Below are 25,184 nucleotides of genomic sequence, written 5' to 3' on the forward strand. Positions count from 1 at the left end.
ACACTACGGGCTGCACAAGGTCACCATGGACCCTTGGCTCCTTGGGGCCCCCAAGTTTCACAATGGTTTCCTTGATTCCATGAGGCACCACAGTGTTACAATGGCCCCTTGGTTCCAAGAGGTTCTTTAGTGTCACCGTGGTGTCCTTGGACCCGCATTGTCACAACTGACCCATGGCTCCATGAGTTTCCATAGAGTAAGAGATGGAATGAAGGATGCGGGACTCCAGATGGCTCTTCAAAATGCAGTTTATTATATCCAAGACATTACAGAAGTCTAGGGTCACAGGTGACAGAGCCTGTGCCTGCAGCTGTCAGCTCCATCTTCAGACAAGCCTGAAGACCCTTTAGCTTTGGTTACAATGCATTATATACTTTCCTTGCGGAGCATGCTAATACAGAAGAACAAATCTATACCATAACTTTTGCCTATAGCCCATCATAACTTATGTAATTACCATATTCATGTTACTATTCTCCAATCCCTAAAAGTTAGTACATTACTGTTTAAGCTAGAAGTTGCTTTCCAGTTTTCTTGCAGTGGAAAATTCTGAAATTTTTTCTGCTTGCAAAATTTGCTGACTTGTTTGCCTCTGCTGTCTTTCTGCTTGGTAAAAACGTTGTTTGAGGTGGGCTTATCCTTTGCACTAAGTCATAAAAACCCCTTCTAACTAACATACGCTTTGCCTTCTTAGCTATCCAGTAAGACTGGCTCTGTAATTCTTTTCTTTTGTATCAAAACTTGCTTTCATTTATATTCCGTTTTCAGATTCTACATTCAAAATTCTTTCTGCCAAGCACACATAGCTGTGAGACTTTCTTGTCAAACATTCATCCTTCCCAACATCCCTATAGGGTGGTCAAGTGCCTGAGGCCAAGAGCACCTGGACAAGTAGGGCAGTTCTTTTCTATGGGAAGGAAACCACAGAACCCCAGGGTTTGAAGGCAGATGAGAAGCAGTCACCAGAGTCCAAGGCCAGCCAGACCTGTCTGTCCTAGCAGTTTTTGTCCTACAGTAACCCTTAGATATTCAGCGAGTTTTGGGGGTGGAATTCCATTTCAGCCATGGGTTCCTGGACTTGAATGACAGTTCTCCATAGGAAGGAAAGGGCAGAGCCCCAGTGTTTCAAAGGCTGATAAGAGGTGGCCCCAAGGAGGCCAAGGCCAGCCAGACCTGTTGTCAGGGAAGAGTCCTTGGAGAGACAAAATTTGGGAGGCCAAACCCCACTTTTGTCAAGGGGCATCAGGATGAGAAGGACAGTTCTTTTCCATAGGAAGGAAAGTACAGAGCCTCAGTGTTTCAAAGGCAGATGAGAGATGGCCCTCAGGAAACAAAGCGAACATAAACAGTCCTGGCAGCTTTTGTCTAGGAGCTATCCTTGGATATAAGGAATTTTGGAGGTGCATTCCCGTATTGGGCCATGGAGGCCTGGACTTGAAAGATGGTTTTATTTTTTTTTTCCATGGGAAGAAAAGCACAGCCCCCAGTGTTTTCAAGGCAGGTGAGAGGCAGGTCCCAAAAGGCCAAGGCCAGCCAGAGCTGTCTTTCCTGGCAGGTAACATGTGGGAATAATCCTTGGATATAATCACATTTGGAGGAGGAATCCCAATTTCGGCCATGAACCCCTGGAGGACAAGAACAGTTCTTTCCCGCAGGAAGGAGAGCACAGAACTCCAGGGTTTCAGGGACTGATGAGAAGTGACACTCAACATGCCAAGGCCAGCAGGACCAGTCAGGCAGCCCTCAGGAGGCCCAGCTAGCCAGGCTTGTTCCATGTTCTTGGATCCTTGGGGCCCTGCAGCATCACAATGGCCCCTTGGTTCCATGAGGCCCTGTAGGATCAAAAGACATCTTTGTTTCCATGAGGCCCAGTGATATAACAATGGTCTCCTTGGCTCCACAGTGGCACACTGGCCGCTTGCTTCCATGAGGCCTTGCAGTGTCAAAATGGTTTCCTTGTTTCCATGGGACTGTGCATTGCCACAATGGCCCATTGGTTCCACCAGGCCTGGATGTGTTACACTGGCCACTTGCTTCCATGGGGACCCGCAGTGACACAGTGGCCCTTGCTGCCATGAGACCTTGCAGTGTCACTGTGGCTGCTTTGGTTATACAAGACCTTGTGATGTCACAGTGGCCCCTTGGTTCCTGTGGGTCTTGAAATGTCATAATGGTCTCCATGCTTCAATGAGGCCCCACAATGTCACAATGGACTTTTGATTCAAAGAGCTTTTGTACTGCCAACAACAGCCAACAACATTCTCCTTGGTTCCATGGTGTCACACTGGATCCTTGGTTTTATGGGGATTCACAATGTCAGCAGGGTGTCCTTGGTTCCATGAGGCCCTGCAGAGCCCCTTGATTCAATGAGGCCTCAAAGTGTCACAGCGGCCTCCAGGATTCCACGAGGACCTGCAGTGTCACCATGAACTTTGGTTCCATGTGTTACAGCACTGTTCCACAAAGCCTTAGTTCCATGGGGCCCTGTAGTGTCACAATGGACTCCTTTGTTCCATGGTGCCACAAAGCGTTACAACTGCCCCTTAGCCTGCCAACACTCCATAGTGTCACAATGGTTCCTTGCTTCCATCAGGCCTTGTATGGTCACAATGGCCCCTTGTTTCAGTGAGGCCTTTGGTGTCACATTGGTCTCCAGGATTCCAGAAGGCCTTGCAGTGTAACAACAGACCATTGGTTTCACTGAGCCCCACAGTGTCACTGTGGTCCCCTTGGCTCCACAAGGCTCTCAAGCGCCGCAATGGCTATTTGGTTCTACAAGGCCTCAAGGTGTAAAAATGGCCTTCATGGTTCCATGAGGCCCTGCTGTGTCACAATGGACCTTTGGTCCCATGAGGCCTCACAATGGTATCCTTGGTTCCATTGGACTCTTCATCCCAAGGAGACCCACAGTGTTCACTGGAGTCCCCTTGATTCCATGAGGCCCTTCCATGCTGTAATGGCCCCTTGGTTCCAGTGGGTCCCAAAGTGTCAGAATAGTCTCCATTGTTCCATGAGGCCCCACAAAGTCACTGTGGTCCCCTTGGTTCCACAGGGCCCCACAGTGTGATGATGGACTCGTGGTTCCATGAGGCTCCTTAGACATGATGGTCTCCTCAGATCCACAGTGTCACAGTGGCCCCTTGGCTCCACGTGGCCATGCTGTGCCACAGTGGCTCATGGTTCCATGAGGCCACACAGTTTAACAAGGAATCCTTGGTTCCATGGGGCCTTGCTGGGTCAAAATGGTCACCAAGAGGTTTCTCAGTGTCACAATGTTCTCCTTGGATCCGCAGTATCACAATGGACCATTGGTTCAATGTGGCTCCAATGTGCCAAAATGGATTTTGGTTCCATGGGGTTCTGCTGTGTCACAATTGACCTTTTGTTCCATGAGTTTGCTCAGTGTCACAGCTGACTCCTTGGTTCTGTGAGGCCCCACTGTCACCAAGTCTCCAAAATATCCGAATAAGGCTCCTTAACACTAATTTGCTATTTAAGAGGGTATCATTTATTCAGGCCTGAGGTCTACTGAGGGATAACTCCTAACTTTATGTAGACATGTAATTCTACCAGCGCCACTAAATGTGTATTACAGTTTACCCATTACTATAAAACCCACCCCAAGTTCCCAGATTCAGTCCTTTTTTCTCTCACTGCACTCTTGAGCCAGATGTCTTCACTTCCAACCATCCCTGCCGGGAAAGCGGCCTCTGAATGCCTTGTTCCTGTGCTAAAAGTTCACAGACGCAGTAAAAATTGAATTTGCCCTTTTGGTATCAGCCCAAGGCTTTGTGTGGGCAGGCAGGGCAGGCAGGAGGCAGAGCTGACAGCAAAGGAAGGGCCCAGCCAGGTGGGGAAGCCGGGGGATGCCGACAGCCTGCAGGGACAGAGGCGCAGGGCAGGGACACCGTGGGACAGCCTGGGCTGCACAGGGCACAGGGATGGGCAGCAGCTGCAAGACAGCCCTGCCAGAGCCACCTTGGGCAGCACCTTGGCCATGGCTGCTGGGCCTGGGCCTGAGGCAGGAGCAAGAGACAAGTGACCCTTGCAGGCCTGGGGCCTCATTGCCTCCTTGTCCCTGCTCAGCAGCCTGGCAGGGGCTGCCCCATGCTCCTGCCCTTGGCAATGCCCATCCCCACATGCCAGTGCCCATCCCGGGAAGGCCCTGAGCAAGGAGGGAGGGACAGGATCTGCCTGGCCAGGGGCTGGGGCTCAGGCCTTGGCCCTTGGCATTCCTCAAACACATCCAGCTTTGCTCAGCACCAGAGAAACCTTTGCCTTGCTTTTCCCTGCCTGTCATCAGTGCTTCCAGTGCTCTGCTCTAACTGGGACCTGGGGATACTTTCTCAGTTGTGTTCCTGACAGGGATCTCTTCAAAGTGCAAGAAACTTCAGCATTTCAATGTAAATGAGTTCTTGAGTGTTTTTTGACATCACTGAGGGAGTTGTGACATCACAGAGATGGCTGTGACATCACAGAGTAGGATGTGAGGCAATAGAGCAGACTCTGCCATCATAAAGTGTGAATCTGTGGCATCAAATATTGGTTGTGACATCAGCAGATGGGTGTGTAACATGACAGATCAGGCTGTGATCTCACAGAACAGCCTGTGACATCACAGATAAGACAGTGACATCACGTGGTGACATTATGACATCACAGTGTTGTTTGTGACATCACAGAGATGGCTGTATATCATCACAGGGTGATGTCTCAGATGACTATGTGACATCACAGGGGCTGTGTGACATCACTGGGGATGTCACTCTGCCCCGGCCCCCCTCACAGCTCCCCCCAGAGCAGTCCAACCCTGCTCGTGCACAGCGGGGTCCTCTGTCCCCCCGGGTCCCCCCGCCCCTGGCCCCGCAGCCTCCCCCAGAGGATGTTCCATGAGATCGACCCCAGAGCCTGACACGGGGACGGGGGGCCGGGGCCCTGGGGGTGGCACAGGGCGCAGGGGGACAGGGACCCCCTGGCAGTGTCCCCGTGTCCCCCAGGGGCAGAGCCTGGGCCACGGCTCCTTCACCCTGTTACCAACGAGGCCTTGAGAGCACTGAAAATATCCCCAGCAAGGGATCAGCAAAAAACAGATTTAATATTAAGGGAGAGCAGCACAAAATTCCTTGGCAAGAGTCACTCTGCTCCTGAGGGGACATTTCAGGCACACCAAGGAAACAAAGCAACAACAAAACCAAAGCAAATCCAGGCAATAAAACCAGAAATGAACCAAGAACTGTCCCTGTATGTGTGTGTGACACAGGGACAGTTAGGGCAAGGATAAAAGGAATATGGCCCAAAAGCTTAACAGGGCTCAAACTTAACAGGACTTAACTGATACCTTCAACTTCACAATTTAGCAAAAGAACAGCACCTTACAGTATTTGACCTAACTTAAAACCTATGAATTGGCAATTTAACAGAGGAATAAGAGTTAAAAACATTTAATTTAGCTAATAACTTAAACTTAACAACTTAGCAATAGAACAACTCTTAGCAGCATTTAACTTAGCTTAGACCTTGTGACTTAACCTCACTTACAGGCCTGACTGACTGAGCTATCCAAGGCACTCCAACCCCTCAAGTGCAGTATTTCTGCCACATTTCCCCAGCACAGGCACTCCTGTGTGAACACAGAAACAAAGAGTCAGTGCAAGGCATCTGTGAGCAATTCCCCTGATGGCAGGAAATGCTCCCTGTGGATCCTTTGCCATCTCCCCAGTGGGTGAAGGGTTGAGCCTGGAGGAGTGGGGGCATCAGCCCAGGCTCCGTCCTTGTTCAGGATCCCTGAGTGCAGAAAACGGGAGAGTTCCCGGCTGAGAGAGGCCCCACTCAGAAGGAGCCGCTGGCCCAGGAGAGCTCCAAGGGCTCCTTTTGGAGCGCTGTGTGCAGGGCCCCAAGAGAGGGGCTTCAGTCCCAGCAATGGCTCATCCTGGCTGCACTTGGCATCAACAGCTTTCTTTGGCAGGGTGAGAACAGTGATGTTGTGCCACGGAGGTAACAAAAACACCTCCCAAGGCTGCTCCTGCAGAAACCAGGAGCTGGTTGGGCAGCAGCAGTGGCTGGAGCAGACAGTGTTTGTGATGAGCTGCAGAGGAGCTGAGCCCAGGGGCTGTTGGCCAAGGCTGAGCACCAAGGAGCATTTCTCAGCTGGCAGGGCGGCCTGAGAAGGGGAGGGGGGAATGCAGCAGCACAGGGCCCATGGAACCAAGGGATCATTGTGACACTGTTGGGCCCTGTGAGACCAAGAGACCATTGTGACACTGTGGGGCCTCATGGAATCATGGAGAGCACTGTGACATTGCTGGGCCTCATGGAACCAAGAGGGCTGTACTGACACTGTGGGTCCATGGAATATAGGGACCATTGTGACACTGAGAGGCCCCATAAAACCAACGGTCCATTGTGACACCATGGGGCCTCATGGAACTGTGGAGACCATTGTGACACTTTGGAATGTCATGGAACCAAGAGGCCATTGCGACACTGTGAGACCCCATGGATCCAAAGGTCCATTGTGACATTGCAAGGCCTCATGGAACCAAGGGCCATTGCGACACTGAGGGTACTCATGGAATCATGGAGACCATTGTGACACTATGAGGCCCCATGGAATAAGCAAAGCATTGTGACACTGCAGGGCCTTATGAAACCAGTGAGACCATTGTGACCCTGGGGGTCTCCAAAGAACCAAGAGGACTGTTGTGATACTGTGGGGCCTTGTGAAACCAGAGAGGCCTTTGTGACACTGCAGGGCTGTATGGAACCAAAGGTCCATTGTGACATTGCACGGCCTGATGTCATCAGTATTTCATTGTGACACTGGAGAACCAAAGGAGATCATTGTGACACTGCAGGGTTGCCTGGAACGTCAGGGCCATGGTGACATTGTGGAACCCCATTGAACCAAGGGTTCATTGTGACCCTGCAGGCCTGCATGGAACCAAAGCTCCAGGGTGACACAGAGTGGCCTCCTATCATCAACGGTCCATTGTGATACTGTGGAGCCAAAGGAGACCATTGTGACACTGCAAACCCCCAGGGTCCAAAGGTCCATTGTGACTTTGCAGGGCTCATGGAACAGAGGAGTCACATGACATTGTGTGGCTTGTGGAAGCACAGAGATCATCGTGGCACTGCAAGGCCTCATCGAATCATTGGGACCATTGTGACACTGCAGGGTCTTCTGGAACCTTGGGGCCATTGCAACACTGTGGAATCCAATTGAAAGCAGGGTCTCTTGTGACACTGCTGGACCCCATGGAATCAAAGCACCATTATGACACTGCAGGGCCCCATGGATCCAAGGCACCATTGTGACAGAATGGGGCACCATAAAAACAAAAGAAGGTGGAACAGTGCTGGCTTTTCTTTCTTTCTCTGTTTTGTGTCGTCTTCTCTTTCTGTGCTCCTGCAGATTTTGATTAACATTAAATTGAACAGGCTTAGAGTTTGTGAATTTGAATGGACCAAGTCAATGTTTTGAGAAGTGTTTTCTGTTGATTGAATATCTGTCAGTTTGACATGAGAAGAATTTTAAAAAGTAATACAAAAATTTTTGTGTAACTGACAATCTGTTAAACCACTAAGATACCAAACACGCCTCTGTGATACATGCATATTAAAGACAAAGAAACCCAGGAACCTCCTCTTTCTTTTCAAGTCAGCAAAGAAGCAGTGGGCCCTAGCCCTGGCCCCCATCTCAACCAAAGCAAAGCAAATGAAAGCAAAGCAGAGAAAAGCAAAGCAAAGCAAAGCAAAGCAAAGCAAAGCAAAGCAAAGCAAAGCAAAGCAAAGCAAAGCAAAGCAAAGCAAACCAAACCAAGCAACCCTGCCGTGGGCTGAGCCACTTCCCCCCTCCCCAGGCTGCCCCCACCCCCCGCCCTTGGCCCCATTCTAACCAAACCAAACCCCAACAACTCCCAAACAGGAAAACAAAAGAGGCCACAAAACCCCAACCAGTACAAAACCAGCCACACCCATTAAAATCTTACCATCAGACCCCCTCCCCCAACACAGCTAAAACCAAAAATACTACAACTTACAACCCATAGAAAATAGCCCTACAACTAAAAACGTAAACACAAAAAACCTCCCCAAACCAACCATAAAACCAATCCTAACACAACCCAACCACAACTTCCACCACAAGTTACAGGCAGATCAGTAACCTTTTCAATTCTTCAATCCTCCCTTGAGTAAAAGGAAAACAAAATACAAGCATATAAAGAAACAATGTAAAACCACCAAAGTAAGTAAAGAAGCATTGAAATCCTAATTAAAAAAAAGAAAAAAAATCCCTAATCTTAAAAATTAAATTGTCTTATAAACTATAGAGAAAGAACACTTTTTCTTTATAACACATAAAACTACAGAAAAAAATCAAAATAATATCAAACAAAAACTTCCATACTTAAATAAAAAAATGTTAAAATAACTGTAATTTCATAATAAAAAGTTTAAACAGGGTAGAAAAAATAAGCCAGTATCCTCAAAAGAAGATCTCTATTCCCAGAGATAAAAATAATTTTGAACTTAATAATAAAAACTTTTACCTTTAAACAACTCATACTTAAAGCAATAGCCCATAAGTCAACATGGCCCATCAACAAGCTGTAAAAAAGCTTGTAGCAATAAAAGTAACTTCATAATAACAAAGTTCCATAGACAACTGTTATTCATGAGAGAATTAAAAGCATCAAAAAATCCACTTTTTCCTCTTGTAAAAAAATCTCCACAATCTTAACAAGAAAACCTTCTCTCCCAAAGTGAACTAAAAACGACTATTCTAGAAATAGTACCCTAACTAGAAATTTTAAGTTTAGTTTCTTTCCATTGTCAGTAAAAAAATATCTTAAAGAAAAAAGTGTTCTAAAGATTTTAATTCTTACTACTTTTTTCTTTTTAAATTTATATTTAAATAAAAATTTCTTTATACCCTCTTAAAATTTTAGGCCTACTGTACCTTTCTCGCAATCCTATCTCACAACAAAATTATTTCATAAATAATTAATTGACAACAAAACCCACCATACTCATCAATACATTACTTAAGAAATCCCAGAATTCAAAAAATCTTAAATTAACAAACCAAAACCACTACAAAGCTATAATAAACCTTTTGCCAAAGTTTCTCTGATTTTCTAAAGTACCCAGTAAAGGCTGTTTTGTTCTTCTGTGCTCCTCAGAATCCCTTGTATTGGTATTTCTCCAGTGTGCCTAACTCAGAGTACACAAACAATTGTAATTCCTTTTAAATGTCTCCTTGGACATTTAAACTCTCCAGAGTTGTCTGGGGATGGGAATTAGGGCTTGTGTGTCCTGCTTGGCCCAGCCCAGGCAGGGCTTTCCCAGCCACATTCCACACTCCATTGCCCAGCTGGAGCCCCTGGTGCCTCTGAGTTGTGCTGCCCCAGCCCCAGGGATGCTCTCCTTGTCTGCCCATTCCCCCATGGTCTCTGGGCAGGGATGGCCTCAGTGGGGGCTGCTGACATCCTCAGCACCTTGGAGGCTGCTGCTGAATTTCACTGCTCCAGAGGCTTGTTCAGCCTTCAGCTCTTGAGTGCAGGAATTCAGTGTCCGAGGGCTCATTAACATTCAGAACACCTTAACCAGGCAAGCTTCTGGGAGTAATTTGATTTTAATTTTCAAATCCTTTGTGTTGAAGTAGATCTCAGTAGTGTATTCAAAGTGAATACATGATATTTAAAAAGACAGCCAGAAAAGATTTTTTTGGTTCTGTTTCGTTTAGTTTTGTTTTCCTGTAAATTTATTGATATGTGCAATCTCCAATTGACAGTGAATCCAAGTACCTCCTCATGCAGTTTGACTGGGTATAAAAATCAAGGCCTTTCATGGCTGACAATCAATCAGGCTCTGTCCCTACCCCCACCCCACCATTTTCCCCATCCATGGCTGGAACTCAGAGCAGACTTGTGCAAATCTGAGCTCCCTCCAGCCCACACTGGACCTAGCCAAAAGACCACAGTTGAACAGGATACTACGTAATAAAAATTACACAATAAAATAACAATCACACAGCTACAAACTTTTCCTTGAGCTATGTACAATGTCCCAGCAGTGTCTGATGAGTCCACTATTCACAACTGATTTACATACTAAAATTAATTTTTGACAAACGTGGTTCTTTGATAGATATAAACACAATTAAGTTCTTGTATCAGGATTCTTGTCCTGGACTGAGGACAGAACAGTTCAAACAATTCCTGATTTCCAAATCTATCAGTGGTAGATGGAGAAGGGAGGTCAGGCTGCTCTTGGTGTTGAGGAAATTCTGAAAGCAGCCCAATTCATTTCAACTCTTCCTATTCTGGCTGATCTCCCCTCTTTCCCCTTCCACCCATTGGCTTTTGTCTCCCCCAGCCCCCTGTGAAGAGCCTGGCTCTGTGTTCTCCATCCCCTCCTTGCTGGCACTGCCAGGCTGGGATGAGGAGCCCCTCAGCCTTCCCTGCTCCAGGCTAGACCAGCCCAGCTCCCTCAGCCTCTGCTCACAGCCCAAGGGCTCCAGCCCCACCTTGGAGGCCCTTCCCAGACCCTGCTCCAGCTGCCAGACATCTTTCCTGCCCTGGGCAACCCAAAGCTGGCCACAGTGACCGGGTGTCACGATCCATCCTTGGTGTCCTGGTAATACAGCCCTGGCCCCTTGTCCCCATGTCAGGCTCTGGGGTGGATCCTGTGGAACATCCTTTGGTGGAGGCTGTGGCTCCAGGTGGGCCGGGGGGGATCCCAGGGGACAGGGACCCTGCTGGGCACGAACAGCATTGGACTTGTTGGGAGAAACTGTGAGGGGGAGCTGGGGCAGAGTGACCAACCCAGTGACCTGACACAGCCCTGCCGGGATGTCACACAGCCCCTCTGTGCTGTCACAGCCCGCTCTGTGATGTCTCAGTTTGCCCTGTGATGTCATACCTCCAACCTGTGATGTCACAGCCTCCTCTGTGACATCACAGAGGCAGTCTGAGATGTCATAGCTGCTCTATGACCTCATATACCCCATTCTGTGATGTCATAGCCCACTCTGTGATCTTCTGTGAAATAACGAGGGGCAGCAACAAAACTTCTGCACTGGAATTAGGAAGGGCAGTCTTTGGCCTGTTTAGGATGCCGATTTGGGGAGTACCAAATCAGATCCTGATTTTTTGAAGGGAAACATCCCTTAAAAACAAAGGGGTCCAGGAAGGATGGGCACATTTCAAAAAAGGAATCTTAAGGGGGAAAGAGCAGCCTTTCCCAGTATGGCTAAAGATGATGTAGTGAGGAGAACGACTGGCCTGGCTGCCCATGGAGCTTTTGTGGGAACTCAGGGGAAAAAAGAGGGTGCATAAATTTTAGACAGAAGGCCAAGCAACTTAGGAAGTATTTAAGGATGTCGTTTGGTCATGCAGAAAGAAAAGTTGAGAGGTGAAAGATCACTTAGAGATTAACGTGGCCACTTCTGCAAAAATAATAGAAAATGTTTCTATAAAACAAATTAATAGCAAAACATGGGATAAAGGAGAACCTCTCCTCTTTATTGGATGCAGTGGTAATAGAGTAACTAGAGATAAAGAAAAAGCAGAGATACTTAACACCTTTTTTGTCTCTATTTTCAATATTAGGACAGGTTGTCCTCAGCACAAGTGTTCTCCTGAGCTGCTGGATGGGCACAGGGAGCAGAACAGCCCCCCCCAGTAATCCAGGAGGAAGAAGTTGCTGACCTGCTGAGCCTCTCAGATCCTCACAGGTGTATAGGATTGGATGGGATCCATCGTAGGGGCATGAGGGAGCTGGTGGATGAGCTCCCCAAGCTGCTCTCCATCATTTACCATCAGTGATGGCTCAGCAGGGAGGTCCCAGAGGACTGGAGGTGCCAGTGTGAGCCCATCCCCAAGAAGGGCTGGAAGGAGGAGCTGGGGAACTCCAGGCCTGTCAGCCTGAGCTGGGTGCCCGGCAAGGTTATGGAACAGATCACCCTGAGTGCCATCACAGGGCGCCCATGGGATGGCCCAGGGGTCAGAGCCAGCCAGCGTGGATTTCAATATCTGCACTGATGATCTGCATGAGGAGACTGAGTTCAGGATCAGCAAATTTGCAGATGGCACTAAGCTGGGTGTGAGTGTGGATCTGCTGGAGGGTAGGACGGCTCTGCACAGGGCCCTGGACAGGCTGGATCCAGGGCCCAAATCCAACAAGGTGAGGTTGAACAAGTCCAAGTGCTGAGTCCTGCACTTTGGCCACAACAACCTCTGCAGTGTTACAGGCTGGGGACAGAGTGGCTGGAGAGCAGCCAGGCAGAAAGGGACCTGGGGCACTGTTGGACAGCAGGCTGGACATGAGCCAGCAGTGTGCCCAGGTGGCCAAGAAGGCCAGTGGCTCCTGGCCTGGATCAGGAATGGTGTGGCCAGCAGGAGCAGAGCTGATGGACTCAGCATTGATCCGGCCCTGCTCTGCACTCAGACAGTGCTGCTGCAGCTCCAGAATACAAGGAGGAACACAAGGGGATCCCTGCAGAAAACTTTGCTGGGAGATCATTTAGCTCCTTTAAAGACACCAAGAGCACAGCCCCTCATTGACACAGTCTGTGGACACAGGGAAAGTGCAGAGAAACAAAATGAGAAATGGCACTAACAATGGTTTTACTTTGTGGACAATAATAAAAACTAAATCACTGGGAAAAAAAGGACAAATCCAAAAGAACTATCAAAGATGATTTATATTACAAATTATTTATAATTCTTGGCCTGTCCCTGCTGCAGCCCGGGCACTACCACCTCCAGGGCTGTGCCCGGCCCCGAGAGCACTCAGGCCCTGCAGCAACACCAGGGCCACCAGGGCAGCGGGGCAGGGCCATGGCAGCAGCACTTGCAACACCAAGTGCTGCTGCTGCTGGGCACAGCTGCTGTGCCAGCACTGATCTGCCCCCAGCTCTGCACACAGACATTGCTGCTGCAGCTCCAGAGAAGGCAACACAAGGACATCTCTGCAGAAAACTTGGCTGGGACATCCTTTATTTCCTTTAATGTCACCCAGAGCGAAACCCCTCATTGACAAAGTCTGTGGCCACAGGGAAGTTGGAGAGAAACAAAATGAGAAATGGCACAAAAAAGACATTTATTTGTGGACAACATGAGAAAACTACTATAAAGGAAAAAAAGCCCCTACAATCAAACCAACAATAAGATGACTTCTATTAGAAGTGGTTTGCAGCAATTGGCCATCAATTTAATGTTCCTGAAAGCATCCAGTCATCAGTCTCCACACTGCAGCCTTGAGCTCCTGGTTCCTCAGGCTGTAGATGAGCGGGTTCAGGGCTGGAGGCATCACTGAGTACAGAACTGACAGGGCCAGATTGAGGGGTGGAGAGGAGATGGAGGGGGGCTTCAGGTAAGCAAATGTGGAAGTGCTGACAAACAGGAAAACAACAGCCAAGCGAGGGAGGCAGGTGGAAAAAGCTTTGTACCGTCCCTCCTCAGAGGGGATCCTCAAAACGGCCCTGAAGATCTGTACATAGGAGAAAACAATGAACACAAAACAACCAAATACCAAACAGACACTAACTGCAATGAGCCCAAGCTCCCTGAGGTGGGATTTGGAGCAGGAGAGCTTGAGGATCTGTGGGATTTCACAGAAGAACTGGCCCAGGGCATTGCCATGGCACAGGGGCAGGGAAAATGTATTGGCTGTGTGCATGAGGGCATTGAGAAAGGCACTGGCCCAGGCAGCTGCTGCCATGTGGGCACAAGCTCTGCTGCCCAGGAGGGTCCCATAGTGCAGGGGTTTGCAGATGGACACGTAGCGGTCGTAGCACATGATGGTCAGAAGGGAAAGCTCTGCTGAGATGAAAAACACAAAGAAAAAGACCTGTGCAGCACATCCTGTGTAGGAGATGTTCCTGGTGTCCCAGAGGGAATTGTGCATGGCTTTCGGGACAGTGGTGCAGATGGAGCCCAGGTCGCTGAGGGCCAGGTTGAGCAGGAAGAAGAACATGGGCGTGTGCAGGTGGTGGCCGCAGGCTACGGCGCTGATGATGAGGCCGTTGCCCAGGAGGGCAGCCAGGGAGATGCCCAACAAGAGGCAGAAGTGCAGGAGCTGCAGCTGCCGTGTGTCTGCCAATGTCAGCAGGAGGAAGTGCCTGATGGAGCTGCTGTTGGACATTTGCTGTACCTTGGCATGGGGATCTGTAAGAAAAGTAATCACGGAATACTTGTGTTTGGAGAGGACTTTAAATATCCCAGCACTGCCTGGGGGCACTTTCCCCCCACTGCCTGCCCAGGGCTCTGCTGCCTGGAGCTGTCCCTGCCAGCAGCTGCTTCCCTGGTTCCAGGGCTGGGCCCTGCCAGTGCTGCCAGAGCCCAGCCCAGCCCTGGGGGCTCAGCTCTGCCCTGCAGACCCCTCCCAGCTCTGGCACTGCCCAGGAGCAGCTCTGACTCTGCAGGCTCTGATGGCAACATCAGTGCAACAGTGAGGAGGCTGGAAAAATGACATTGACACTGCCTGTGAGGCATCCTGTGCTGATTTCTCTCACTGCCTGCTTTATTCAATGCTGAGATAAAATTTTTTATTTTTCAAACATGAACCGAGAAATGAATATCTACGTGCATTTTCCCATCCCAGAAACCCAAAGCAGAAGATTAATAAATTTTTCGCTTTTATGCAGCCCATGGCTTTCTCCGCCCCCTGTATAATCTGCTTGGAATTGTTCTGCAGGTAAATGCCATGCTGGGAGCAATCCTGAACAATGCAGCATCCTCCCCACACAAGGAGAACACTTCCAAGCCTTACCAGCTGTTTCCTCCAACCCAGACCTTGTCCCCCAGTGCTGGGAGCAGCTGCCAGGGCTGGCTGAGAGCTGTCCCTGGAAGGCAGCAGAGTCCCTGCCCCAGCACAGCGCCCTGGGCTGCAGGACCCTGCTCTGCACGACAGCCCTGGGCACCACTGGCTGCTCTGCACAAGAGACAATCAGAGAATGTACTCACAGGGTCTGCAGGCATTGGGATGTTCCAGCTGCAGGAGATGGCTCCAGGAGCTGCAGCTGCATTGTCCTGCAGCCAGAGGTTCCTGTGCCAAGGGCTGGCAGTGATTCTGCCCCAGGCACTTCTCAGCACCTTCCCAGCCCTGACTGATTGAAGCTCTCTGTGCCTCTGTGCTGTGCCCAGGGTGGCTGCAGGCAGTGCCCCAGCCCTGCTGGGCTGGCAGAAGAGCTGCTCATCAAGAGAAATGTGCTTTTGAAGCTCTTCTTGGTTACCAGGAGCTGCCTCTGTGCCAGGAGTCCAGCCCAGCTCAGCAGCACAGATACAGCACAAGGACTTTAATGAGCCTCTGGGGCTTTGTGCTCAGGCCCTGAACATCAGTCCCTGAGAGGGAGCTGAAGAAACCTCTGCAGAACTCCAAGTCAGAATCCAACTCCAAAGTTTCTTGGACTTTTAATGGGTCCCACTAAGAGACACAACTGAGAAATTGTCCCCAGGCCCCAGGCAGATCAGAGAACTGGAGGCAGTGATGACAGGTGGGGACAAAGAGAAGCCAAGTCTTGGTGTCCTTGGGCACAGCAGTGTCTGTGCCACCAAGGGCTGGGAGGAGACACCTTGCCCTGAGGCCCTGGGGCCTCCTGGCACAGCCCCAGCCAGGCTGGGCACTGTCAGCCCCTTGTCCTGCCCTCAGCATTCCCCGCTAGCCCACATCCCAGTGGCCTCAAGGATCTGCTGAAGGAGTCCCTGGGGAGCCATGGTCAGGAATGGCTCTTGTTCTCCTTTATTCTCCCTGCAGGGATTGCTGGTTTTTCAAAGGACTTTGGGTTTGGCTTTTGCCTTGGAGTCTCTAAGAGGTTTGTGCAATAATCATGGCCTACAATTATCTGCTGTAATTAATCCCTGGAGAGGCTTTGTCAGTAACAACACTCAGTGGGGCTCATTAATACTTCAGGGTACTTCAGTTTTTTAAACTACTTGGTGTTTCCCTTTTGATACAGACTATGAAAAAGACTGTGCACTTCCAGCCTCCAATATCTCCTTTAATGAGTCCCTTGAGAGCCTTAATCTGTAATGACACTTAGTGGGCCATTTATGCTTCAGGGTACTTCAGTTATTTTAGGGTACTTGGTATTGCCAGTTTGATACAGACTCTGTTAGAACTTTGTACAATCATGGCCCCAATTATCTGCTTTAATGAGTCCCTTGAGAGCTGTGTACTGACACTCAGTGGGGCTCATTAATGCTTTGAGATAATCAAGGTGTTGAAGGTACTTTGGATTTTCCTTTCCACACTGAGTGTCCAAGAGGTTTTTGTGCCATCCTGGCCTATAATTCTCTCCTCCTATAAGTCCATGTGGAGCCTGTGTAGGGGATGGACCTCAGTGGGACCCATTCATGCCTTGAGACATTTTGGGGTTTTCTTCTGACTTTGACTCCTGGAAAGGTTTGTGCAATCTCCTCTCAGGCCCTGAGGTTCCAGGGCTCAGCTCCAAATGCATTACAGGCCCCATTAGGATCAAGCAAGTCCTGACAAACCATGGCTCTGCCTTGATTTCCCTCTTGTCTGGAGCAGTTCATCAGGAATTTTTTTGTAGTATTTTTCTAGATTTCTTTGCAAATGTTTTAATTAGTGTGGTGGGTTCAGTGTTGGCTCATTACTGGTGCACTCACTAGAATACACTTACTCAGTATCTGCTGTGAGGTAGGATTCAGAGGAAGGCAAAGTAGGCTCAAAACTTTTAAAGGGTATAAAGAAAAATTCATAATAGTAACTAAAAGAAAGAGTATTTAAAGGGGGTAACGGAATGTTAATACTAGTAATTAAAAGAAAAATAGGAATCAGAATCAGAAAACTTTGAGAACACTTCTCCTCTCCCTACAACCTTTTCTTTCTTATTGACAATATAAGGAGACAAAACCTAAAATTTCCACTCAGTTTACCACGTCCAGAATAGTTTTCTTCATTTCCTTTAGGGAGAGGAGTCTCTCTTTCATGCTATGGAGACTTCTCCATAAGAAAACTGTTCTCTCATGGCTCTCAATTTCCATGAATAGCAGCCATCCAGAAAATCTGCAATTGTGAAGTCCCTCCCATTTTTTCACATCTTTTCCCCCAGCTGTGTTTATGGGCCATGTCAACTTATGGGGTGTTTGTTTAAAGATGAACTGTTTAAGAGCAAGGTTCTCTTCATTATTTCTGAAATCCTCTTCATCTCTGGGAACAGAGATCTTCTTCTATCCCTGAGGGCACAGGGTCTCATCACTCTACTCTCTTTCCTTGTTCAAACTTCTCATGGGATCACAGCTACTTCAGCATTTGCTTACATTAGCATGGGGGCCTTTCACGTCAAGGGCCCACGGCCAGGTATTAATAGACTTTGCCTCCATGATTCACAGAAGGCTGACAATAATCTTTATTAAGAAACCTATACTTTTATAGGCTAGTTCACTACAGGTGGTCCTAATTGGTCCTCCAATCCAAATACCATCACCTTTGGCTATTTAAGAAACAACCCATTGGTAAATCTCCATAACATAATTCCACATGTTCACAATACTAGGTTCAGCTAGTGAAGATAAGAATTGTTTCTCATTCTTTTCTTTGATCTTCTTACAGACTTTCCCACCATGATGCCGGGGAAAGTTGTTTCTCTCTGTGGCCAGAGAGCTGCTGCCACAGAGGCAATTCTGAACAAGTAATCTCCCCGTACTTTTCAATGCATTATAAGGAAAAAGAGGGTTTGATGTATCAATTACATCCTTCTCCGTAGCTTTACAAGAGGATTTCTGCCCCAAGATCAAGGCATCTCCTCATCCCTCCCATCTGGGACTCAACTTCCTCTTCACTGACCCCGGCATCTTCTTGTTGCTCCTCTATGTGCCTGCACTTTGTCCTTTTCTCTCACTCGAGGGAGGATGGAAGCACTGAAAGAGTTCATATCTCACCCAGGGCCTGCAGATGGTTCCGTGACCCCAGCTGGGCTCGGTGCTTGCTGCTGGAGCTGTTTTACGATGGAGGTTTCTGCAGCGGCTGCGCTGGGGCTGTGTCAGGATGGGCCGTGCTGTGGGGAGGGCCAGGATCTCAGCAGCCAGGCCAGAACACAGCAGCAGCACCGCCAGGGGCTGATGGCTTCTCCTCCCCTTGCCCGGGGCTTGCGGATGAACCCCAACGGTGGCAGAATCTTGGCCGAGCCAGCCCAACCCGGGGCTGCTCCTGGGGCCCGGCGGATCCTGGCTGGGCCCGGGCTGGCGGTGGGGCAGGGCTCAGCAGTGCCCAGATGGTCACAACTGCAGCCATGGCCTGGCCCGGCCTCCCCTGGCCTCCCCTGCCCTGCCCGGCAGCCAATGGGGCCTAGTGGGGTCCCTGGGAAGCGGCCCGGCCCCACGGCAGGAGCCGCCCGGCCAGGCCTGGCTGAGACGGGGCCGGGTCATCCTTGTTACCTCTTTGCCAGCCAGAAGGGAAAGAGACCCTCCCAGGCTTTCTCATCTTTAACATGTGTCTTCGCAGAGGCGTGCACAGTTTCCTTAGTGGTTGAACAGATGGTCAATTCTCAAAGCTAATTACTGATTGATTTTTTTGCAAGACACAGAGGAAGCTGCTTGCAGCTTCTCTGAAGACATCACTTCCATGATGCAAAACCACCACAACAGCACAGAGCACAGAGCTCCTTTGTCCATATGTAGTGGTCATATGCCCAAGACCTCAAAATCCCTTATTAAGTGATCTCTGTGCCCTCTGCAAGGTGTTTCCAAATGAAAACATTCAGCTCATAGTCTAAGAAAATCACCAGAGGACAGAGCCAGTCTGACCTGTTTGTCCTGGTTTTTTTTTTTTGTCTAGGAGCAATCCATGGATATATGGAATTTGGGAGGCCAAATTCTAATTTTGGCCATGGTCCCTGGAGAAGAATGCTGGTTCTTTTCCATAGGAATGAAAGAAGAGAGCCCCAGTGTTTCAGAGGCAGATAAGAGATGACCACCAGGGGCCAAGGCAAGCCAGAGTAAGCATTTTTTTCTGAAAGATACCCTTGCATAGAGGAAAATTTTTGAAAATGTACCTATTTTGGCAATGGGTATCTGAAAAGTCAGTTGATTCTTTTCCGTAACAATGAAAACACAGAGCCCCAGTACTCTCAGCTGATGAGAGGCAGCCCATGACATCCCCACATCAGCCAGACCTGTGAGGTGGCCCCTGGGAGGCCAAGCCAGCCAGAGCTGTTCCATGTTCCCTCGGTTCCATGGGGCCCCACAGTGTCCCAATGGTCCCTTGCTTCCATGAGACCCTGAGGTGTCCCAATGCCCCCTTGGTGACAGGAGGCCCTGAAGGGTCACAATGGTCTCTGGGTTCCATGAAGCCCCATTGTGTCACCATGGCCCCTTGGTTCCATGGGCTCCAGTGGTGCCACAATGATCCCCTTGGTTCCATGAGGTCCCCACAGTGTCCCAGGGATCTCCATGGGAAGGAAAGAACACAGCTCCAGTGTTGCAGGGGCAGCCACCAGAGGCCAAGGCCAGCCAGACTTGACGGTACTGGCAGATTTTGTCTGGGACCAACCCTTATATATAGAGAACTTTAGAGGTGGAATCCCAATTTCAGACATGGACACCCAGAGGAGAAGGACGGTTCTTCTCCATAGGAAGGAAAGCACGGAACACTGGTGTTTGAAAGGCAGATAAAAGGCGGCCATCAGAGGCCTAGGCTAGCCAGACTTTCTATCCTGGTAGCTTTTGTCTGAAATCAACCCTTGGATATAGGGAATTTTGGGAGGTGGAGCCCCAATTTTGGCCATTTCTGTGTAGATAAGAAGGACGGTTCTTCTCCAAAGCAAGGAAAGCAGCGAGCCCAAGAGTTTCAAAGGCAGATGAGGAGAGAGGTGGCTCCTGGGAGGCCAAGACAGCCAGATTCGATTGTCCTGGCAACTTTTGTCTTGGAGGAATTCTTGGATATATGGAATTTGGGAGGAGAAATCTCAATTTTGACCATGGACACCTCGAGAAGAAGGACAGTTATTTTCCATTGGAAGGAAAGCACCGAGCCCTAGTGTTTGGAAAGCAGGTGAGATGTAGCCCCCAAGAATCCAAGACCTTTCCAAGAGGACAGACCTGTCTGTCCTGGCAGCTTTCACTTGGGAGCAGTCCTTGGATGTATGGACTTTTGGAGGTGGAATACCAATTTTGGCCATGGGCACATGGTCAAGATGGATGGTTTTTTCCTTCAGGAGAAAAAAGCATGAAGTCCAAGTCTTCTGGAATAAGAAGAGATTGGCCACCCTTAGGCCAAGCCAGCCAGACCTGTCTCTCCTGGCACCTTTCATCTAGGGCTTATCCTTGCACGCAAGGCATTTTTGGAAGTGGAATCTCCATTTTGGCCATGGGTGCCTAGACAGGAAGAAGAGTTCTTTTCATTAGGAGGGAAAGCCCAGAACCCCAGTGTTTCAGAGGCAGATGAGAAGCAGCCGTCGACATGCCAAGGTCAGTTGGACCTGTCAGGTGGTCCCCAGGAGGCCCAGCCAGCCAGACCTACCCCATGTTCCGTTGGTTTCATGGGATCACACAGTGTCACAATGGTCTCCTTGGTTCCATGTGAGGCCCTGGAGTGTCACAATGTTCCCTTGCTTCTGTAGTGTCACAATGGCTCCGTGCCTCCATTAGGCCTTGCAATGTCTCAACGGCTTCCTGGTTCCACAAAGCCCTGATGTGTCACCTGGGCTCCATACGCCCTCGCTGTGTCACAGTGGCTCCTCTATGACACTACGGGCTCCACAAGGTCACCATGGACTCTTGGCTCCTTGGGGCCCCCAAGTTTCACAATGGTTTCCTTGATTCCATGAGGCACCACAGTGTTACAATGGCCCCTTGGTTCCAAGAGGTTCTTTAGTGTCTCCGTGGTGTCCTTGGACCCACATTGTCACAACTGACCCATGGCTCCATGAGTTTCCATAGAGTAAGAGATGGAATGAGAGATGCGGGACTCCAGATGGCTCTTCAAAATGCAGTTTATTATATCCAAGACATTACAGAAGTCTATGGTCACAGGTGATAGAGCCTGTGCCTACAGCTGTCAGCTCCATCTTCAGACAAGCCTGAAGACCCTTTAGCATTGGTTACAATGCATTATATACTTTCCTTGCGGAGCATCCTAATACAGAAGAACAAATCTATACCATAACTTTTGCCTATAGCCCATCATAACTTATGTAATTACCATATTCATGTTACTATTCTCCAATCCCTAAAAGTTAGTACATTACTGTTTAAGCTAGAAGTTGCTTTCCAGTTTTCTTGCAGTGGAAAATTCTGAAATCTTTTTTCTGCTTGCAAAATTTGCTGACTTGTTTGCCTGTGCTGTCTTTCTGCTTGGTAAAAACATCGTTTGAGGTGGGCTTATCCTTTGCACTAAGTCATAAAAACCCCTTCTAACTAACATACGCTTTGCCTTCTTAGCTATCCAGTAAGACTGGCTCTGTAATTCTTTTGTATCAAAACTTGCTTTCATTTATATTCCGTTTTCAGATTCTACATTCAAAATTCTTTCTGCCAAGCACACATATCTGTGAGACTTTCTTGTCAAACATTCATCCTTCCCAACATCCCTATAGAGTGGTCAAGTGCCTGAGGCCAAGAGCGCCTGGACAAGTAGGGCAGTTCTTTTCTATAGGAAGGAAACCACAGAACCCCAGGGTTTGAAGGCAGATGAGAAGCAGTCACCAGAGTCCAAGGCCAGCCAGACCTGTCTGTCCTAGCAGTTTTTGTCTGAAAGCAACCCTTGGATATATGGGGAGTTTTGGGGGTGGAATTCCATTTCAGCCATAGGTTCCTGGACTGGAATGACAGTTCTCCATAGGAAGGAAAGGGCAGAGCCCCAGTGTTTCAAAGGCTGATAAGAGGTGGCCCCAAGGAGGCCAAGGCAGCCAGACCTGTTGTCAGGGAAGAGTCCTTGGAGAGACAAAATTTGGGAGGCCAAACCCCACTTTTGTCAAGGGGCATCAGGATGAGAAGGACAGTTCTTTTCCATAGGAAGGAAAGTACAGAGCCTCAGTGTTTCAAAGGCAGATGAGAGATGGCCCTCAGGAAACAAAGCGAACATAAACAGTCCTGGCAGCTTTTGTCTAGGAGCTATCCTTGGATATAAGGAATTTTGGAGGTGCATTCCCGTATTGGGCCATGGAGGCCTGGACTTGAAAGATGGTTTTATTTTTTTTCCATGGGAAGAAAAGCACAGCCCCCAGTGTTTTCAAGGCAGATGTGAGGCGGGTCCCAAAAGGCCAAGGCCAGCCAGAGCTGTCTGTCCTGGCAGGCAACATGTGGGAATAATTCTTGGATATAATCACATTTGGAGGAGGAATCCCAATTTCGGCCATGAACCCCTGGAGGACAAGGACAGTTCTTTCCCGCAGGAAGGAGAGCACAGAACTCCAGGGTTTCAGGGACTGATGAGAAGTGACACTCAACATGCCAAGGTCAGCAGGACCAGTCAGGCAGCCCCCAGGAGGCCCAGCTAGCCAGACTTGTTCCATGTTCTTGGATCCTTGGGGCCCTGCAGCATCACAATGGCCCCTTGGTTCCATGAGGCCCTGTAGGATCAAAAGACATCTTTGTTTCCATGAGGCCCAGTGATATAACAATGGTCTCCTTGGCTCCACAGTGGCACACTGGCCGCTTGCTTCCATGAGGCCTTGCAGTGTCAAAATGGTTTCCTTGTTTTCATGGGACTGTGCAATGCCACAATGGCCCATTGGTTCCACCAGGCCTGGATGTGTTACACTGGCCACTTGCTTCCATGAGACCTTGCAGTGTCACTGTGGCTGCTTTGGTTATACAAGACCTTGTGGTGTCACAGTGGCCCTTTGGTTCCTGTGGGTCTTGAAATGTCATAATGGTCTCCATGCTTCAATGAGGCCCCACAATGTCACAATGGACTTTTGATTCAAAGAGCTTTTGTACTGCCAACAACAGCCAACAACATTCTCCTTGGTTCCATGGTGTCACACTGGATCCTTGGTTTTATGGGGATTCACAATGTCAGCAGGGTGTCCTTGGTTCCATGAGGCCCTGCAGAGCCCCTTGATTCAATGAGGCCTCAAAGTGTCACAGCGGCCTCCAGGATTCCACGAGGACCTGCAGTGTCACCATGAACTTTGGTTCCATGTGTTACAGCACTGTTCCACAAAGCCTTAGTTCCATGGGGCCCTGTAGTGTCACAATGGACTCCTTTGTTCCATGGTGCCACAAAGCGTTACAACTGTCCCTTCGCCTGCCAACACTCCATAGTGTCACAATGGTTCCTTGCTTCCATCAGGCCTTGTATGGTCACAATGGCCCCTTGTTTCAGTGAGGCCTTTGGTGTCACATTGGTCTCCAGGATTCCAGAAGGCCTTGCAGTGTAACAACAGACCATTGGTTTCACTGAGCCTCACAGTGTCACTGTGGTCCCCTTGGCTCCACAAGGCTCTCAAGCGCCACAATGGCTATTTGGTTCTACAAGGCCTCAAGGTGTAAAAATGGCCTTCATGGTTCCATGAGGCCCTGCTGTGTCACAATGGACCTTTGGTCCCATGAGGCCTCACAATGGTATCCTTGGTTCCATTGGACTCTTCATCCCAAGGAGACCCACAGTGTTCACTGGAGTCCCCTTGATTCCATGAGGCCCTTCCATGCTGTAATGGCCCCTTGGTTCCAGTGGGTCCCAAAGTGTCAGAATAGTCTCCATTGTTCCATGAGGCCCCACAAAGTCACTGTGGTCCCCTTGGTTCCACAGGGCCCCACAGTGTGATGATGGACTCGTGGTTCCATGAGGCTCCTTAGACATGATGGTCTCCTCAGATCCACAGTGTCACAGTGGCCCCTTGGCTCCACGTGGCCATGCTGTGCCACAGTGGCTCATGGTTCCATGAGGCCACACAGTTTAACAAGGAATCCTTGGTTCCATGGGGTCTTGCTGGGTCAAAATGGTCACCAAGAGGTTTCTCAGTGTCACAATGTTCTCCTTGGATCCGCAGTATCACAATGGACCATTGGTTCAATGTGGCTCCAATGTGCCAAAATGGATTTTGGTTCCATGGGGTTCTGCTGTGTCACAATTGACCTTTTGTTCCATGAGTTTGCTCAGTGTCACAGCTGACTCCTTGGTTCTGTGAGGCCCCACTGTCACCAAGTCTCCAAAATATCCGAATAAGGTTCCTTAACACTAATTTGCTATTTAAGAGGGTATCATTTATTCAGGCCTGAGGTTTACTGAGGGATAACTCCTAACGTTATGTGGACATGTAATTCTACCAGCGCCACTAAATGTGTATTACAGTTTACCCATTACTATAAAACCCACCCCAAGTTCCCAGATTCAGTCCTTTTTTCTCTCACTGCACTCTTGAGCCAGATGTCTTCACTTCCAACCATTCCTGCTGGGAAAGCAGCTCCTGCATGCCTTGTTCCTGTGCTGAAAGTTCACAGGCACAGTAAAAATTGAATTAACCCTTTTGGTATCAGCCCAAGGCTTTGTGTGGGCAGGCAGAGGCAGGCAGGAGGCAGAGCTGTCAGCAAAGGAAGGGCCCAGCCAGGTGGGGCAGCTGGGGGATGCCGACAGCCTGCAGGGACAGGCACACAGGGCAGGGACACCATAGCACAGCCTGGGCTGCACAGGGCACAGGGATGGGCAGCAGCTGCAAGACAGCCCTGCCAGAGCCAACTTGGGCAGCACTTTGGCCATGGCTGCTGGGCCTGGGCCCGAGGCAGGAGCAAGAGACAAGTGACCCTTGCAGGGCTGGGGCCTCATTGCCTCCTTGTCCCTGCTCAGCAGCCTGGCAGGGGCCGCCCCATGCTCCTGCCCTTGCCATTGCACATCCCCACATGCCAGTGCCCATCCCGGGAAGAGCCCTGAGCAAGGAGGGAGGGACAGGATCTGCCTGGCCAGGGGCTGGGGCTCAGGCCTTGGCCCTTTGCATTCCTCAAACACATCCAGGTGTCTCAGCACCAGAGACACCTTTGCCTTGTTTGTCCCCAGCTGTCATCACTGCCTCCAGTGTTCTGCTCTAACTGGAACCTGGGGACTCTTTCCCAGTGGTGTCCCTCAGTGGGAGCCATTAAATCTTCAAGGAACTTTGGAGTTTCAATTTAATTTTGAGTTCTTGAGAAGTTCTTTGAGCCCACTCTGAGGGACTGAGTCTGATGCAAAGAGCACCAAAGCCCCAGAGGGTCATTAAAGTCTCTGTGCTGTGTCTG

At 49.4% G+C, this 25,184-nt stretch overlaps 1 protein-coding gene and 1 long non-coding RNA gene across 2 annotated transcripts in view; one reads left to right on the forward strand and one right to left on the reverse strand.

The window, feature by feature from the left end:
• LOC141727740 (uncharacterized) overlaps nt 1–25,184 on the forward strand; it is a 572,619-nt gene that overhangs the window by 289,958 nt on the left and 257,477 nt on the right. The window lies entirely within an intron of this gene.
• LOC141727761 (olfactory receptor 14A16-like) lies at nt 13,219–14,151 on the reverse strand. The gene has a single exon (XM_074534045.1). The coding sequence runs from the start codon at nt 14,149–14,151 to the stop codon at nt 13,219–13,221; it is 933 nt and encodes a 310-aa protein (XP_074390146.1).

Source organism: Zonotrichia albicollis, unplaced genomic scaffold, assembly GCF_047830755.1.
Source record: "Zonotrichia albicollis isolate bZonAlb1 unplaced genomic scaffold, bZonAlb1.hap1 Scaffold_254, whole genome shotgun sequence".
Lineage (NCBI taxonomy): Eukaryota > Metazoa > Chordata > Aves > Passeriformes > Passerellidae > Zonotrichia > Zonotrichia albicollis.